Here is a 16,861-nt window from a genome sequence, read left to right as displayed (position 1 = left end):
AATCCAGCTGTGGTTTAAAGGATTTTTTTTCTCACCTTCTTCTAAATGTACAGAGTTAACGGGGGGCGATTGGGGGGTGCCAAAGGGAAAAACATCCAGCAGTCTAAGACAGTGCTGGGTGACCCAGAGTTAAACATCTAATGTTTGCAAAGGGCTGAAAATATTCCCCCCTTCCCAATCCCGAGGAAAAAAAAAAAAAAAAAAAAAAAAAAAAAAGTCCTGAAGATTTTTGGGTTTTGTAAGTAAAATAAATAAAATAGGGAAATCAGTACAGCGTTAGTTTCTGTAGCCGTCGATGGTAACTCTGGTCTTGGGGGGCTTGTTAGTACAGCATTATAGCTCGAGGGGTCAAAAAGTTGAGGGTCAAAAGTTTACGCTGTGCGTGACTCGGTCTTGTGTATAACCCTGATAGACCGATGTCAGTGTGAAAAAAAAGGCGAAGAAAGCGGGAGGGGGGCGAGGTGGGAGGAAGAAGCTCTGCTCGTGGGCAGAGATGGGGAGTAGGATAGCGAGGTAGGAGCGACCTGCGCAGCGGCCCCGAGGCGGGGAGGAGACGGGGAGCGCTGGGGGCTTCGGGGTGGGATGGCGGCGGAAAATAAGGTAGATTGATTTGGGTCTCCCGTGAGGAAATGCGGAGCGACTTCTTAGTATTTTTCTAAGATAACCCCTGAAACGCTATTTAGAGTCAAATTAAGAGAATATAGGGGGAAATGCATTTATTAAATCCAATTACACAGAGGTCCCTATAGGATATTAACGTGAGCAGTTAAAAAATAATTTTCATTCCAGGATCAATTTTGTTTGGATGGTGTTTAAATTATACCAAAAAAAAAAAAAAAAAAAAAAAAAAAAAGAGAGAGAGAGAGAGAGCCTGACACGGTTCGTGAAAATGTGTTCTAACATCTTTACTTGGAAACACTTCCAAAACACTTGGAGAGGTTCCTGTCTCCCTCTTCCCCCGGGCTCCGAAGTACCAAGCTTCCAACATTTTTGTAATTCGTATTCAGTATGAGTGTAAATACTAATTAAAAAGTACAAGAAATAACATCCATGATTTACTGTCTGCATTTATACCTGAATCATATGAATTCTGCAATAATGTCATAGGCAAAATCAATGGACGGATGATTTTTAAATATTCAAAGCAGATATTTAAAGGCGCTTTCAAGTGCCTTTTTCGTCGCCCGGCCAGTTAAAGTAGCTGATTTTGTTTTGCAGCACGCTTTCCGTCGGAATTTGAATGAGATGTTTTATATTTCTTGCTTGAAATGTGACTCCACTCTGGTCATTGCAACAGTTTAATGAACTGATATAATAAATATTTCCCTTGGCATTTCAAAGTTATTTCTACACTGCCAGACTTTGAACCCTTAAACTCTAAATATTATTTGCACTGGGACTGGGGAAGATCTTTTCAATAGCTTCTTAAGCAAACAGTCGAAGCAAGGCAAACTCCTCTAAAAAAAAAAAAAACCAAATTTGCTTCCCCCCACCCCAAATGGCTTTTAAATATTTTCAGTGACTAAATAGTTATAACAAGGGTCATTTTTCTTGGAAGAGAAAGAAAGAATATTAGAGCCCTGGGAAAGGCATTCTGGAAAATCCATTTGCCTTCCCTGTGCGGATGTATTCAGAGAGTAGGTGAAATTCAAGAGAACGTAAAGCGTTTTGTTTCGCGTGATAAGGTTCAGGTTTAATTAATTGCCATGAATTTGCTTGGTATTTATAAAATATCACTATATAAGGGCTACCGTTTAGTTGTAACTTGGGTGATCCATCTCTTCGCCCTTGTAATTACTATACTTATCTCTATAGAACAGTCATTTCTACTCCAGGTTTATAGAACAGGTAATGGATAATAAAGGCCATTTGTTTTCGGGATATTAAAACAAGCAGGTATAATTTCATGGCAATAAAAAAACCCACCTCCCAACTTTCCCTATAATATTCACTCCTACATCATAACGTTTAAGTTTCAATTTAGGAATACGATTTTGCATGTTCATTTGAAGTAGATTCATTTGAAGCAATGTAGGGGGAGAGAGAGCGAGGGAGGGAGGGAAGGGGAGAGGGAGGAGGAAATTAAAGGTATAATTTTCAAGGCTATTTCTAATTTATCTCCCTTGCTCGGGGTAGGCTCGGCTTGGCCCGGGGCGAGGGTGTCTAAATACCAGCCAGGCGCAGAAAATACAATTCAGGGGCGGATTTTCCTTGTATTTCTTTCCCCCTCCGGACAATCAATTGCTTGTGCTTTTTAATCCCGATTTACTTTCCAAATGACCCTTACGCCGCGGCGGCGGCGGGTAAGTGCGGAGATAGCGGGAGGCTCCGCGCCGCACCGCGCTGCGCCGCCGCTTCTCTCCGCTGGCAACTCGCTTTTCCGCGCCACTGTTTAAAAACGCTGCAGCATTTACAAACGTTGAACTTCGCTGGTGAAAATATGACCCGTCCTAGCTAGTTTTGCAAAGCGTCGTTAGAAATCAAAAGGATACATGAGGCTGATCAGGAAAAAAAAAAAAAAAAATCCGGGCATAAACCTGCCTCGTCCTGTTGCAAAGCAGGTGTGGGCTGACTCCCACCTCGCGCTGCCGTCGCGCTACGCGCATTTCTGCGGCCGCCTGCGGCCGAAGCGCCGGTTGCTTCGTATTAAAAGTTTTGCCTTAGCAGATCCCCTCAGCCCGTCAGAGCGGCGTGTGCGCTGGAAGGAAATCCCGGCTTAACACGTGAAACGGAAAGGTTGGAGCTTGGGAAAGGAGGAAAAAAAATCACACTCCTCCTTGCAACCAGCCTGGGACTCTTTAACAGCAATAAAAATCCTCCAGGAGGAGATTTACGCAGGAAAAAATATTTAATAGATGTCTATATAATCTATACGTTATATAATTTGGGGAAGCTAGAGCCGGGGAAGGCTCTGAGCGAGCGGCGGCGGGCGGCCGCGAGCGGCCCGGCGCGGCGGCGGCTCTGCCCCCGCCAGCGGCTGCCAACGCGCGGGGGCGCGGAGCGGCGCGGGGTGAACCGCGGGTCAGCGCGGCCCTCGGCCGCCGCCGCGCTGCGGACACGCCTCGCTGTTTAACAAAGACTGACAAACTATGAGATTAATACCAAAACTTGCGGGTTTCCCACCCCAAAACGCGCAGGGGCCTCCGCGCTGCGCCGGGAGCGGTTCCGCTCGCCTTTACAGACAATAGTGGTTTATACTGGGCAGGAGGGGGAGGGGGCCCGAGCAAACCCAACCGGGGGAAAAAAAAAGAGAGAGGGAGAGAGAGAAAGAAATTAGTGTTCTTATCGAGAAATAATCTCGCTGAAAAGGCAAGACGGGGGAGAGGGACCAGAATAGCCCAGCCTAGATTTGGGTGGGGAGTCCGGGGGGGGCGCCGGGCTCGGGTTTTAGGTGATTTCGCCACGGTACCGCCTGCAAAGCCTTACCAACTTTTGCGGGAGCGTCCCGGCCCCCTCGGGCACTGCTCTGAGGACGGAGCCCCGGCCAAGGTACGTATCGCTGCCGGCGCTACCTGGGCGGCGCGGCGCGGCCGGGCGCGGCGCGGCGCGGGGCCCGCACCGACCCGCCGGCCCCGGGGGTGGGGTGGGGGGCGACACCCCCCGCTTTGAGCCCCCTCTTTAGGGACAAGAAACCAGTGGAGGCGACAAAAGAGCCTCCCCGAGCCGCCTGGCAGCAGGAGCGCTGTCGCAAGGAGCGCTTGAGTGACACCCCTGCGCTGGCAGGTGCCTTGGGGAGGCTTTTCGGGGGGGGGGGCGGGAGCTCCCCTCGACCCCCAAGGGGGCGGCGGGGGCGACGCCCCCCCCCCTGCCCCGGCCGAGCCCTGCTTTGAAATGGAAACTAGCCTGGGCGCAATCTGCCGTGGGAACTTCCGCAACGTGGGGCGGATTTCTGAGCGAGAGGCAGAAAGGTGTGTGGGAGGGGGGCCGGGGCTGCTTTTCTTTTTAATTTGGGATCACAGGAGGGTAGTGTGAGATTTCTTGGAGGTGTGGTGGGGGGACGATTTCTGGTAAACGCTAGGGGTGCTGGTTTGCTAGCACCAAACCCCTTTTGTCCGTCATTGGAAAGGAAAATTAAAAATGTTATTTTTTTTTTTAAGATGTGGGAGGGGGTTAAAAATCCGGAATAGGCCTAGTTATTTCTATTCTGGCTGTATCCTTTATGGGACTCCCTTAAAAGGTCGCTACAGTGTGGGCTGAAAGGAAAGACAATAAAATAAATCAGAGTGGAATTGGAAAGGAGGAATGAAATTTAAGAGAGAAAAAAGGAACTCTAGCGGGATTGATTCTGTACAATTATTTTATGACATTCATCCACACGTTGAACAAGCAGATTTGGTTTGGCTTCTCACTTTTATGGCAAGTTTTACAGGGGAAGGTAAATTTTAGATTTGCTGTCTGCTCCCCAGCAAAGTCTAGGTGCCGGGCGCATTTACGTGGATTGAAAAGTCCTCGCTATGTGCAAAAGCGTCTTCAAGAAATCACTTTGCTCTGCCTGTGCTGGAAACCTGTCTTTGCATAGGCGCGCGAATTGGTTCGGAGATGGTCCTAGGTGGAGCTGCTCTTACTGCTTAAAACACGGCTTCGTTTATCTGTTCATCCGGGAATGAGACGCCTTTATCAGGAAAACCGACTGCTCACTTTAAAGTTTATGAAAAATCTTAGGGCACAATATGTCCCAGAAAAACTATGTACATTCATTCTTGGCCCTAAGTATTTTTTCCTTTTAATAGGAGGGGGAAAAAGTGTTTTAAAAATATATTAGAGATATTTACTGTAAGGGCAGGGATAAAGTGTTTTTAGTCAAAATTTTAATGCAAGGTAGATGCAGCGGTTTTCTTTCTTTTTCTTTTTTTTTCTTCTTCCTTTTTTCTTTTTTTTTTTCCTTTTTTTAATAGCCTCTCTGCTGTGGCATTTAAATACCAATTAATTCGGGAAATACTTGACCAAAAATATGTTCTCTCTTTTGAAATACACAAAACCAAAATTAGGCGAGGATGTTATACTTTTAATCTCTTGGGCAACTGTAATTTTAAACGAAATCTCAACATGATGCTACTCTCATTAGTTCCGAATGAAGGTTCATTACCTAGACAGTATGAATATTTTATTGCTTTATATCCCTTTTTCGGAAATGAAACGCCTTTGATCTTTTTCTCGGGTTGTAAAAAGAATTGCCTGTCATTAAAAAAAAAACCTGTCGTCCCATCTGCCTTTACATTCTGTATTTCTTTTCATCTGTTTCTTTCTATTTTATAATTTACACGCGCACACACGTATAAACTAAGACCTTGGTTGACCTACAAGAACGAAAAATGGATGAAATCTTTCTACTGCGTATAAGAGAATAATTATGAGGTTATCACGATTGAGGCAGACGAAGCTATCGCATTTTACTTTTAAAACACGATTATTTGGATTCTGGTCTCGTATGTCTATACTTATATATTCAGTCCAGGAGATAGGGGTTTTTTTAGAACAGTTGTAAACTAATGCATAAGGAATGAAGGTAGAAAAGTGCTGGGTTTTTTCTAATCTAGATTATCAAGTATTCGGATTTTGATTTGATGTGTTAATTGTGTTTCTTCTGAAAAGCGAATCTTTTAACCCTCTTTATCTATAGATTACTTCTTGATCTCTCTAGTTACAAACTTTAACGCTCCCCCGTCCCTCTTCCCCAGAAGATAATTATGACAGTAGGAGAAGTAGAAGATCTCTGACCAAGGAGGATGCATCTGTCTTCTATATGTACCCTGTAGATCCGAATTTGTGTAAAGGAAGTTGGGTCACAAATTCGTATCTAGGGGAATATGTAGTTGACACAAACACTACAGGTCACAATCCCAGAAGGCAAAAAAACCCAACCCAACCCAAAAAAGATCTCAGACCCCAAAGCAAACAAACAGATAAATAAATATAAGAACATCAAAACTCCTAAATAAAAGGGCGAAAACAAGGTCTTAAACAGAAAGCCGCTTTATAGCTGAAAATACTTTGGATTTGACCTTAACCCAACTCCAGCACTCCTGCGATAAACTTTATCATCACTTCGAGATAAAATCTGAGCTGCACAGGCGGGGAGGGGGGGGAGAGGGTCAGTATTACTGCGATTTGAGGGGCGAGAGTCCCACCATTGCTTTAATTTGTGTAATCTCAACAGTGACACTGAACAAAAATACTACTCCTTTTTTTCTTCTGTCTGTGAAGAGATTACTGTTCATTTCGGATTTAAACACTAATTTGAGTATTTAAGGATGGCTTTTGAAAGGCTGCTCTTTTGCTGTTGCTTTTAAAGCGTCTTTATTACAATAAGGGCGAGGCGAAGATGCATTAGGACTTAGGTTAACTCTCTTTGTAATTGTTCATCAAGTCCTTGATTTCTTGCTTGGAGGACGGGCTCCTTTTCCATCCGTGCGTGGGAACAGTCAATCTAAAGCCAGAGCTAAATGTGATTTAGGAGACCGGGTACCCCGAATTAGCTGATGAATTTTCTATCGATCCGAAACAAGCCCTATTCATCTCTGCCAGGCTCGGGGCGCAATGTCCCTGCTCGTATCACCTTAGCAAGGAATGAGATGCAAACACCACCCGGAGGGATCGCCATGGATCATGCGCCGGGGCAGCGGTTGTGATCCGCAGCCCCGAATCCCTTGAAAATAATTTTTTGTCCTTTTCTTTTTCCCTTCCCCGGTTCCCCCCCCTCCCCCCGGCCAGGACACACCCCCGAAGGGGGTGGGTCGGGGGGGGCCCGGTTCTCGCCCGCTGGGCGCTGCCGAGCCCGGGGCCGGCGGGGGCCGGCGGGGCCCGGCGGCGCCGCGGCCGGGGGCGGCCGGAGGGGAGCGGGCGCCCCCGGCCGCCTCCCCGGGGATGCTCGGGGCCCCGGGAGAGCCCGTGCTGGGCAGATTTCCTTATCCGGGGATCGCAGGCCACCTCGCCATTGGCCCGTGCTGTCACATGGACTCCAACTTTGTTCACTTGACAGTAAGTAGGAGGGTTTCACGAAACAGGAAAACGAGTAAAGGGGGGGACAGGAATAATTTTTAGGATATATATATATATTTTCGTGTGTGCAATTCTAAGAAATTAATGGCCATGAGCTCGTTTTTGATCAACTCCAACTATGTGGACCCCAAGTTCCCACCCTGTGAAGAGTATTCCCACAGCGATTACCTTCCCAATCACTCGCCGGGATATTACAGCAGCCAGAGGCGAGAGAGCACTTTCCAACATGAAGCGATGTACCAGCCGCGGTCAGCCTGCAACGAGCAGCTCTACTCGTCCTGTCAGAGCTCCGGCCACCAAGCAGCGGTGTTATCCCCCCGGGGTCATGTCCATCCTCCTGCCGGACTGCAGAGCCACCTCTCTGAACCAAACCATCCCTGCGAGCCGGGCACCCCCAGCCCGCCACCCTCCTGCAGCCAAAACTCTCTGAACCAAAGCCCTTCTAATTCCTCTTGCAAAGAGCCGGTAGTTTACCCCTGGATGAAAAAAGTCCATGTAAGCACGGGTAAGTGAACTAAAGTGGCTTTGCTTTATACTAAGTAGCACCTCAAAGTCTTGTAGAAATCTTATTGCACCAGTTGTAAAATAACCATTCGTGGAGATTTACGATCGCCTGTTTGCAGAGCGGTATAATTACATCCTCCATAAATTTTTATTGCTCTGCTTGGCCATGTGCCTTTGAAGTCTCTGTTACCATCCTCCTCCAATTTCTTGCAGGCTACTTTTTTTATGGCTGTTGAATCTTCATAAGTTAAGTTTTATGTTTTTGTAATTTGTATTTAAGTGGCGGGTTGAGTAAACTTTTACTATTTTCCCTTCCCCTTTTTCTTTAGTGAGATATTTAATGAAAAGGAGTGTGTGTTTGCCTGTGTGTATGTGTGTAGGGGGAACTTTAAAGATTTGGGGATAATAGAGTGATGCTCACATAGGGGTGTGTGTATATATATATATGTGTGTGTGAATATACATACGTGTATATATATATGCACACACACACACGCACACACTCACAGAGGGCATGGAAATGTGTCTAGGGGACCTTATAAAAACAGGAATATACGTCAAGCAACGAGGATGGAGGTGGAGATTTGGAGATAGGCTTTGGGTATATATATATTTTTTTTATTTTTCTTTTTCTCTCTCTTTTTTTTTTTTTTTTTTTTTTTTTTTTAGTATTACCCCCACCAAAAGAACATGTGATGCTTTTTGAGGGGGAAAGGAACAGCTCAGTAATTCTTTTTCTCTTTTTTTCTCCTCCTTTGTGTTTGTTCAGTAAACCCCAATTACTCAGGAGGGGAACCGAAACGCTCCCGCACAGCGTACACCAGGCAGCAAGTCCTGGAGCTGGAGAAGGAGTTTCACTATAACCGCTATCTCACCCGGAGGCGCAGGGTCGAGATCGCCCACTCCCTCTGCCTCTCCGAGCGCCAGATCAAAATCTGGTTCCAGAACAGGAGGATGAAATGGAAAAAAGATCACAAGTTACCAAATACCAAGATCAGGTCTAACTCTTCCAGCTCCTCCGCCAGCCTGCAGATACAACAAGGAGGTTCTCAAAACCGATCCAATGGACCAGCCACCAGCCTATAACTTACTCCTTGTATGGATGAGTGTGTGTTTGTGGGTGTGAGTTGGTGTGAGTGTGTGTAGGGAACACATGATATATATTTTTTTTTATGCTCCAGGAAGCCAGGGAAGGAGGGGTACTCTTTATTTATAGGGGGAGCAGAGGGAGACTCAGCTACAACAAAGCAGAGATGCGCTGTTGTGCCTCTCTTCCATTAAAAGGAGGCTGTAGATAGTAGTTTTCAGATTTGGCTAAGATGGATCCTTGTTTCATCTTTAATCACGCCAAGCTCTGCCCCATTTGTCATGTTTACTCTCCCGTACAAAGGATGGACCTTATGTCTGCTATTACCTCGACAACCAGCGTTCACTTTAATAAATGAGGCTCAGTTTCTCCAAGACGAACTGGATCACCCCCCCACCACCACCACCCCGCGTTATTTTTCCTCCTTTTTTTCTTTTCTCGCCTACCAGCCACAAAACGAAAGTTTCTATTCAGACATCCCAAAGACGCGGCAGTTCTATCACAGCCCTGCGGTGGAGAAAAACAACAAACTCAACAAAAAATCCCGGTCGGCTCCACGTTTTACAAGGACCGTGGGGACTGGAGAGATCTTGGATACCGGGGTGTTCGTGCAGCCCGGGGTGGGGGAGGAGGGAACCACTAAAACAAAGTAAAATTATGTTCAGTGGGCGGTGGACAAAGAAACCAAGAGAAGGGACACTTATGTGGGCCCCCCCTGCCATGTTTGAGTTCAGCAGGTTTATTACTTCGCTTGTAAGTCCGGGGAGGGGAGGGCGGGGGGAGGGAGAGAGGGGAAGAAAGAGGTTTAGTTTAGAAACTTGACGGTAAACGGTGCCACCTGAACGCAGGTCCGCGGCCCAGCGGGGAGGGGGGGGGTCTGCGGGGAGACGCGGCTCCCCCCGGCCCAGGCCGGGCTTGCGCCGACACTGTGAGACGAAGGCGGGAGGTGAGGGGCCCCCGGGCGGGCCGCTCCGCGGGCGCGGAGCCGCCGGGCCCTCGCCCGGCCCCGCCGCCTCCTTTTGTCCTTCGTCGCGTCCGCGCCGACTTGTAAATACCAGGGGAAAAACCCGCCAGTGGAAATAAATTTTTCATTGTGAAGCTGGCCCTGTGTGTGTTTTTTATTATTTTTTTTTATTTTATTTTTGCTGAGAAAAAATAGATTTAAAAAAAATAATTAAAAAGCACGTTACTTTTGTACTGGGATTTCTGTCGTCAGTGGCACAGCCTCAACTCCCTAATGAAAACAAAAGATGTTTGACTATGGGCTATATCAGCCTTAAGTACTGCTAAAGCCTTACGTATTATGATTTATTTGTTCTAAGCTTATATTAATATGCTCTTCTCAAACTGGTTTCAGACAAAACAGAGGTAGTCATTAGCGCTTTGCTTTGCTTTAAAGAATGGATGCAGCGTTGTATTTCTCTAGAGAGACTTCTTGATTTTTTAAAAAATCTCCTTCTCCAAGGTAGTTAATGCATTAATGAGTCTAATTTTTGCACAGATGTTTCTCGGTGTTTGCAGGTTTTCTGTGTATTTTTATATTACAAAGGAGCTGGCTCCTGCGATAGCTCATAGCCTGACAAGCAAATAGATAATCAAGAAGACAAATGGCTTCTTTTGTGAGCCGCAGCTCTTGTATTAATTTTCATTTTCTTTCTCATAGAAAGTATCGAAAATACTGTTCAGGACGAAATAACATTCCAATTCTAAGTTACAAATATAAGAAAAAGACTATTGTGAGCCGGGCATGGTGGGGGTGGGGGTGCAGGGGGGAAGGTCTTTACACCATCTGAAGAAAATAATCATTTTCTTACACTGGCCTCTAAACAAGGGGGGCTTTTGCTTATTTGTTCAATGTTTATGGAAGTCTCTGAGACCCCCCGTAAGCACTGAAATATTCCACCGCATTATTCAGAAACAAAGGCAGGGCTTGAAATATTTTAAGTCAGAGTGAGTTTATGGGCTATTCCTTTATTTGTAGTAAGTCACTGCACGACCACCTTGCAAATAAAGTGCCTTCAGAAGTAGCCCTTCCCCCACCTCAAACAAAGGGCCGTTGTATTTTTCTTTCTATTGACATTTTAATACTTTAAAATAATATTAATGTAGTCACATGATACATATTTATTACAGGTTCTGATACAGAAGAAGTGGATTTATGAAAGCATTTTTGGTTAACTATCACAGTTTTAGAGGCAGCAACTGGAAACCTTTAAAGTTTTTTCCTTTCTTTCTTTCTTTTTTTTTTTTCTTTTCCCAGAGAGGGTGGCAAGGGCTGTATTTTATTGTAATGCCTGAGGATGGGGTGGTTTTGTTGTTGTTGCATTTTATTTTACTGTTTTTCCTTTGATCTGCTGTGGATGTAAAGAGGGTGTTATTTTCAAGATAGTGCTTCTAAGAATGGCAAAAATAGTTCTTAAAAAAGCATATGCTTCTAGGAATGCAGGTTCTATAGAACCAAATCAAAGCTGGAAAGTATGAATAGAATAGAAGGGGGAGAAAAGAAGATTTCTATAGGACCTAAAAGTTCACAGCCATTATAAGCAGACAGAAGCCAAGAAAAATGCGAGAATTATACAGAAAATCATTAATCACTTCTTTTCTTTAAATACTTATCCTTTTCCCATTGTTATTCAACAGCAAATCTCCGCAGACCGTCTGTTGGGAAAAAAGCACCCGGAGCCCTACAAGAATCTTCAGGGGAAATAATAATATTAATAATAAAATCTGGATCGTAAAGGTGAAAGCTTTATTTTTGGGGGAGAAAAACAAACCCAAACCCCCCAAGCCACCCCCTCCCCCAGACCTCTCACTTTGGAAGAAACCACCCAAACCATGAGGGCCGTCTCTGGGGCGTTCGGCAAAGGATGTGGGAGCGAACCAGGTAACAGCGCTGCTCTCTTGGCATGCATTTCTGATCGTTTTATTGCCTCCTTTCACGAGAAAGCTCGGGGGGGGGGGGAGAAAGAAAGAAAGGAAAACAACACGTGAATTCTTTTGCGGGGTTTTCCTTCTGTTTTCTCGTTTTATTTTGACCGATGTGAGCGATGTGAGCGAGCAAAGTTTGTCGGCGGGGCCCGCGTAGCGAGGGAGGCTTCGCTCCCGGCCGGTCCCGGCGCGCCCTTGCCGGCGGCGGCTCTGCTCGGCCGCCGCCCGGGACACGGCGCCTCCGGGGCTGCTCGCTCATTTTCTTTTTTTCGTTTTTTTTTTTTTTTTTTTTTTTTTTTTTTTTTTTTTTTGGGGGGGCAGTCTCCTTCTGTCTTTTTTTCGTCTTTTCTTTCTTCTTCTTTTCTTTTTGGGTACGAGCAGCATCTCCCTGCCCGTGTCACCCCGGCGCGGGCCCGGTTTTGGAGGCTTTTGTGGCGAGCAGAGTCCCGAAGGGCTCGGACCTCTGCAGAGAGCGGGGGGACCGGCTTGTTCCGGGGGAGTCCGGTGTCCCGAGGGCGCCGAGTGTCCTTGGGAGAGGGGTCGGGTGTCCTGGGGGATCGGATATCCCGGGAGTGATGGCTACGGAGCTGTGTGTGTTGGGGGAGTAGGGGTCCCGGGGGTCCCGGGCACGGTGCGCGGGGGACATGCTCGGTACCTCGTATTTTGCGCCTTGCGGAGGTGCTGAAGGCGGGGAGAAATTTAGGGAGGTAAAATTCAGAGCTTGCAAGCACCGATCGAGGATAGAGTTCACGCAGAGGACACGTTTTCTAGGCGATTAGCTGTGTATTATAGCCACGGACTGACCTCTCAAACCCCTTGACCTTTCCAAGGCTGGACATTGTGCTGGGGAGCATTTCCAGCACGGAGCGGACGGAGTTCAGCAAAACTTTGCGTGTGCGGGAGCCGCTCTGCGCGGCTCGTCCCAAGCCGCCTCGGTCCCGCCTGCTTCCTAGCGGCGCCTTTTTTTTTTTTTTTTTTTTTTTTTTTTTCCCTCCCTGTGAGAGGGGAATGGGCATGGGGAGACAAGGATGGAAGCAACGAAGGAATAGAGAAGGGACCTATACGGGTGCAATATTTCTGCCTATAATGGCTTAAGCGTTCTATTTTCGAGTCCAGGCCCAACAGACTTTGTCCTCTCTTTTATTTAACTTCAAGGCGCAAAATGCTTTCGCTGTTTGTTAGTGTCTTTGTGAGAAAGAAAGACAGAAAGAGAGAAGGGAGAGACAGAAAGGCGTTTGGTTATCTAGAGTCAGAGAGGCTGTGATCTGTCTTTGCACAGCTGATTCTGATCCTCAGTTTACTTTAGAAAAATCATTTCGAAAAAGTCCCCAAACAGCCAAGCAAATGAACAAAAAATGCACCTCAGCCCGACGCAGCCACTTTTCCTCGTCCCGCGCCTCATCGCCCCTCTCATTTTCAGAAATTCCTTTGTTTCCGAGCGTCCCTCTCCCCCCCCCGCTCTCCCCCCGCGCCTCCTCCCGCTTCGCCCCTGCCCACGGCGCTCTCAAAAGCCTCTCTGTGCCCAGCTGCGCGGGGCTGCGCGGGGCTGCGCGGCGCAGGCGGGACCCCCGGGCTGGCGGAGGGGAGGGGAGGGCACCGCAGGGGCACCCCGGGCCGCCAGTCCCCGCCGGCCCCGGCACCCCCACGCCGGCCGGGCCCCGCAGCCAGCGGCCTCGCTCGGCTACTCGATCCCTTTGTGTCCTCTCGGTCCCAAAACTGGACAAAAACGGCCGGCCCTTGTGTGAGAGCGAAGGCGAGTAATCCACCCGCGACGGCCCACGGAGATTTATTTGTGTGAGAGCAGGCGAGAGGAGAGGAAGCCGCCGTACGTGTGTGTGCGGCTGCACGGGTGTGCACAGCCGAGCGTGCGCGGGTGTGAAGCAGCGGGCCGTCGGGGCGCGCCGGCCGCGCCCGGGCCCCCGCGGGACTCGGCTGCCTGTGAAGGCGCCGCTCCGAGCAGCGCAGTTCGGGAGTTTCTCAGCCCCAACAGCCTCCGTGACAGATTTATGATCCGCAATAAGAACGGCGTGTTTAAATCCGTAAATCAATCTCGCTTTCTCACTATATAAACGTTCATTTTATCTTTAGAAAGAAAACGGCTTTGATCACGGCACCTCGGAGGGTGAAGCCGCGGTTTATGGCCGCATTTCCTACCCTTTGAACTAGCAGCTTTTTTTAAAGCGAAATTGGTGCTTCTTTTGCATGAAACAAACCCAAAATGCCAGTGGAGGTGGAGAGCGGATATTTTCTCGGTTTGCTGGCTGGGGTCGGCCCGGGGCTCTCCTAACCCGCTACATTCACACGGACACTTCGTTTTATTACTAAGAGAAGAAGAAGTGGTTGTGCTGAAGCGAAAGTTGCGGCTTCTGAATTGACCGCCAGTGCTCTGAAGTTCCCATCAAAACCCTCCTGGTCCCTCGGAGAGCGGCGAAGTTTCCCCTCTCCTGTGACTCCTCCAACAGGGGACCCTCCCGGAGAGCCCCTTTCTATCCTTGTTTCTCGGCACTTCCTTCCACCCCTTGAGCCAAACCTCTCTCTCCCTACAGCTACTTTCACTCGATAAAATCGATTAAAAAATAATCGAGATCTTTTCAAAACGATGAGCTTCACAACTCGATTCTTCCAGCTCCTGCTTACACGGGGCATAAACGCTTTCGGGACCCCTCATTAATTTCGAGCTTTGACGCGCGCTGCCCCCAGCCCCGCGGGGAGGGGGCGTTTCGCCCAGCCCCGCTCTCGTTGTGCCCCTCCACGCGAGAGCGGGGGCTCCGGGGCGCCCTCGGGCTCCTCGGCCCCGCCGTGCCGCCGCCGGCCCCCGCCTGCCTCGGCCCCGGGAGCCCCCGGCCCAGGGCTGCGGCGGCGGCGAGCGGGGCTTCTCCCGCCGGGCCCGGCTGCCCCGCGTGTGCGGGGCCCCCTCGCCCCCCGCGTGTGCGGGGCTCCCGCGGCCGCGGCGCCCGCTGCGGGCCGGGGAAGCGGCAGCCTCGCTGCTCCCTCCTGAGCCTGCTCCTGCTTCCTTTCTCAGTGGCTCCCTTTGTTGCTCGTGCTTTTTTCCCTCTTTCTTTCTTTCTTTCTTTCTTTCTTTCTTTTTTTTTTTTTTTTTTTTTTCCTAGATTCTTGTACTTGGCAGCTCTCTTCAGAGTCAAAATTTGATTTTTTTAATGCAATAAAGGCTAGCCAAACAAAAACAGTAGCAGGGAGAAAAGGCCTTGTAGTGAGGAAAAGGGAGGGGAGAATGCTTTAAAACGTGCAACCAAGAGTATAAATATTCTCAGTTAGCTTTGACTCTGAAACAGGCGTGCTATTCAGTGCAAGATTGTGAGAAAATCTCAGTGTGAGGGGAGAAAAAAAACCATGATGTATCTTAACTAAGCCAAGCTCCAGCAAGTCAATATCCAAGAAAGGTTTAGAAAAGTGTTTAAATAGTCTCGACTTCAGGCAAGAGAAGAGATGGGGAAATAAACCCCAAATAGAGTGCTTTAATAGCCGAGTAGATTAGAGGTGATTGCCCTGTGCACATACACATCACATGTTCACACGGCTGTGCCAGGCTGCCAGGCGGCTGCAGAAACAGCCGTGTAGAGAGAGCGTGTGTCGGTAGATCTAGAAAGCTTGGTTCTGTTCGAAACTTATTTAAAAAAATACTGTTCCGGTGGAAGGTCACAGTGGTCCTTTGAGTATGAAACTGAAAGACCCCCTTCCCCCTTCCACGTCACGTGATTCATTAAATAATTAATGCAGAGGTTGCAGAATAGATATGTATTCGTCAGGAAAATCGCAGACATGGTCTCCTTGTGTCTGACGTGAAATTCAACTGTCCTTTAAAAAACAAGCCTATAGCTGAGGAAAAAAAAAGAGAGAGAAAGGGAGAGAGAGAGAGAGAAAGAGGGGGAGAGAAAGAGAGAGAGGGGGAGAGAGGGAGAGAGAGAGAGAGAGAGGGAGAGAGAGAGGAGTCTGCAATAAAACAATTCTCAGGAACCAAGAAGCCACGCCGAGGGCTGGATTATTGTAAGTAGCAGGGGCTTCCCAATTCCTAGCGTGTCTATATGTCCATGTAAATTTATTGTTTGTTATTAATGTTATTGTCGTAAAATGTGACAAATAGCCGTCTTCATTTCCTCCCATTTCTCTTCACATGGTGGTATGTGTGTTTATACCCATCGAGGCATTTCATTGATATTTTTAGGAATATTCCTCTCTCTCTCTCTCTCCCTCTCCCTCTCTCTCCCTCTCTCCTCGCAACCTTTTTTTTTTCTTCCCCCTTTCTTGATTTATTACAATAAACATGTCAGCAGCAGTGCGGCTGCCATTGTGTGTGTGTTTGTGAGAGAGTTGTGTTGTTTATAGTGGTGTCCAAGATAAATCATTTCTCGAGTGAAAATGATGTGCAAGCGATGATATTTTAGAGCGAGGATCTCTCTCTACCCCACTCCCTGGAGTTGATTATTTCAGACGATTTACAGTAATAGATCAGCAGCTAATATGAAAGCTCTGTAGCTGGGGGTCTTAAATTACAGCATCTGTGATTACCAATTAAGGAGAGATTTGTATAAATTTGGTAAACCGGGAACGCCTCATTGGCATATAAACCTAGTAAAAGAGCACGACCTTAATATAAAAATTACAGCTTGGAGTCCTATGTTGCAGCATCCCTTTATCAACGACAACTCATTTTGTACCACGCTCTCCCCCAGTTCCCTATTCCCCATCCCACGTCTCGGCAGAAGGGCTCCTCACCGGCATACAGGCACAGGTTGATGGCTCGCTTTAGTAAAACGAGGCAATTTCTGGAGGTGTCCCACTGTAAATCAACCCCCCAAATCGGGCTTAGAATGCAAAACTAAATTGTAGCAGGAAGGCTGAAAGGTAGCCTGTCTGCGAGAGACACGGGCTGGGTCCCAAGCAAAAGGAAGTTTGCTTAGGGAAAAGTGAGCAGTAGGTATCTAAGGTAACTGGGACAGTATTACGGGGCTTCATCAGAGCGCTGACTGTCTAAAGGCTTTATAAGCAGCCGCCACTGACAGCAGCGGAGAAGGGGAGTAAACCCACTGCGGGTACTTCGTTGTTCTTTTATAGCAGTAGGATAACTTCGCACGGCTTTCTAGCGCCATGATCTTGCTAAGACTATGATGATGATGAATGAAGAAATAGAGGATAATGTTCTTAGGATGAAAGTTGGAGAAGGTGCTCTAAGGAATGTTTTTATATTTAGGAGTCCAGGCCTGTTATTTACCTCGGGAAAAGCGGAACTCCAAGGAGGAACAGTAGTAGCAAACAGGCTTAAATAATAGCAGAACCTGGCCGGCAGCTGTTACTTTATTGGTGATTACTATGTACAATAGATGA

General features: G+C 47.7%; 2 protein-coding genes across 5 annotated transcripts in view; both read left to right on the top strand.

The window, feature by feature from the left end:
• HOXB3 (homeobox B3) overlaps positions 1-16,861 on the top strand; it is a 41,964-nt gene that overhangs the window by 6,186 nt on the left and 18,917 nt on the right. For 2 of the 4 annotated variants that reach the window (XM_062595936.1, XM_062595928.1), the window contains exons 1-2: positions 6,808-6,978; positions 11,231-11,474. The gene's annotated coding sequence lies outside the window, so the exon portion shown is untranslated. Of the gene's footprint in view, positions 1-3,133; positions 3,490-6,807; positions 6,979-11,230; positions 11,475-16,861 lie in introns of those variants that run through there. The other 2 variants (XM_062595929.1, XM_062595931.1) reach the window with 2 other exon arrangements.
• HOXB4 (homeobox B4) lies at positions 6,973-9,348 on the top strand. Its single transcript, XM_062595937.1, has 2 exons — positions 6,973-7,504; positions 8,273-9,348. Exons 1-2 carry the CDS (start codon positions 7,084-7,086, stop codon positions 8,587-8,589), a joined length of 738 nt encoding a protein of 245 aa, XP_062451921.1. The 5' UTR covers positions 6,973-7,083; the 3' UTR covers positions 8,590-9,348.

Source organism: Rhea pennata, chromosome 26, assembly GCF_028389875.1.
Source record: "Rhea pennata isolate bPtePen1 chromosome 26, bPtePen1.pri, whole genome shotgun sequence".
NCBI classification, from domain to species: Eukaryota; Metazoa; Chordata; class Aves; order Rheiformes; family Rheidae; genus Rhea; species Rhea pennata.
The sequence above is the reverse complement of the archived record's forward strand: the minus strand, read 5'-3'. Positions and strand labels throughout refer to the sequence as shown.

What these genes read in the sequence shown, in the direction of transcription:
- HOXB4 (XM_062595937.1), top strand. Translation starts at nt 7,084, where the DNA reads ATGGCCATGAGCTCGTTTTTGATCAACTCCAACTATGTGGACCCCAAG. An exon ending in AAAAGTCCATGTAAGCACGG is followed by an intron (nt 7,505 to 8,272) that starts GTAAGTGAACTA and finishes GTGTTTGTTCAG; the next exon opens with TAAACCCCAATTACTCAGGA.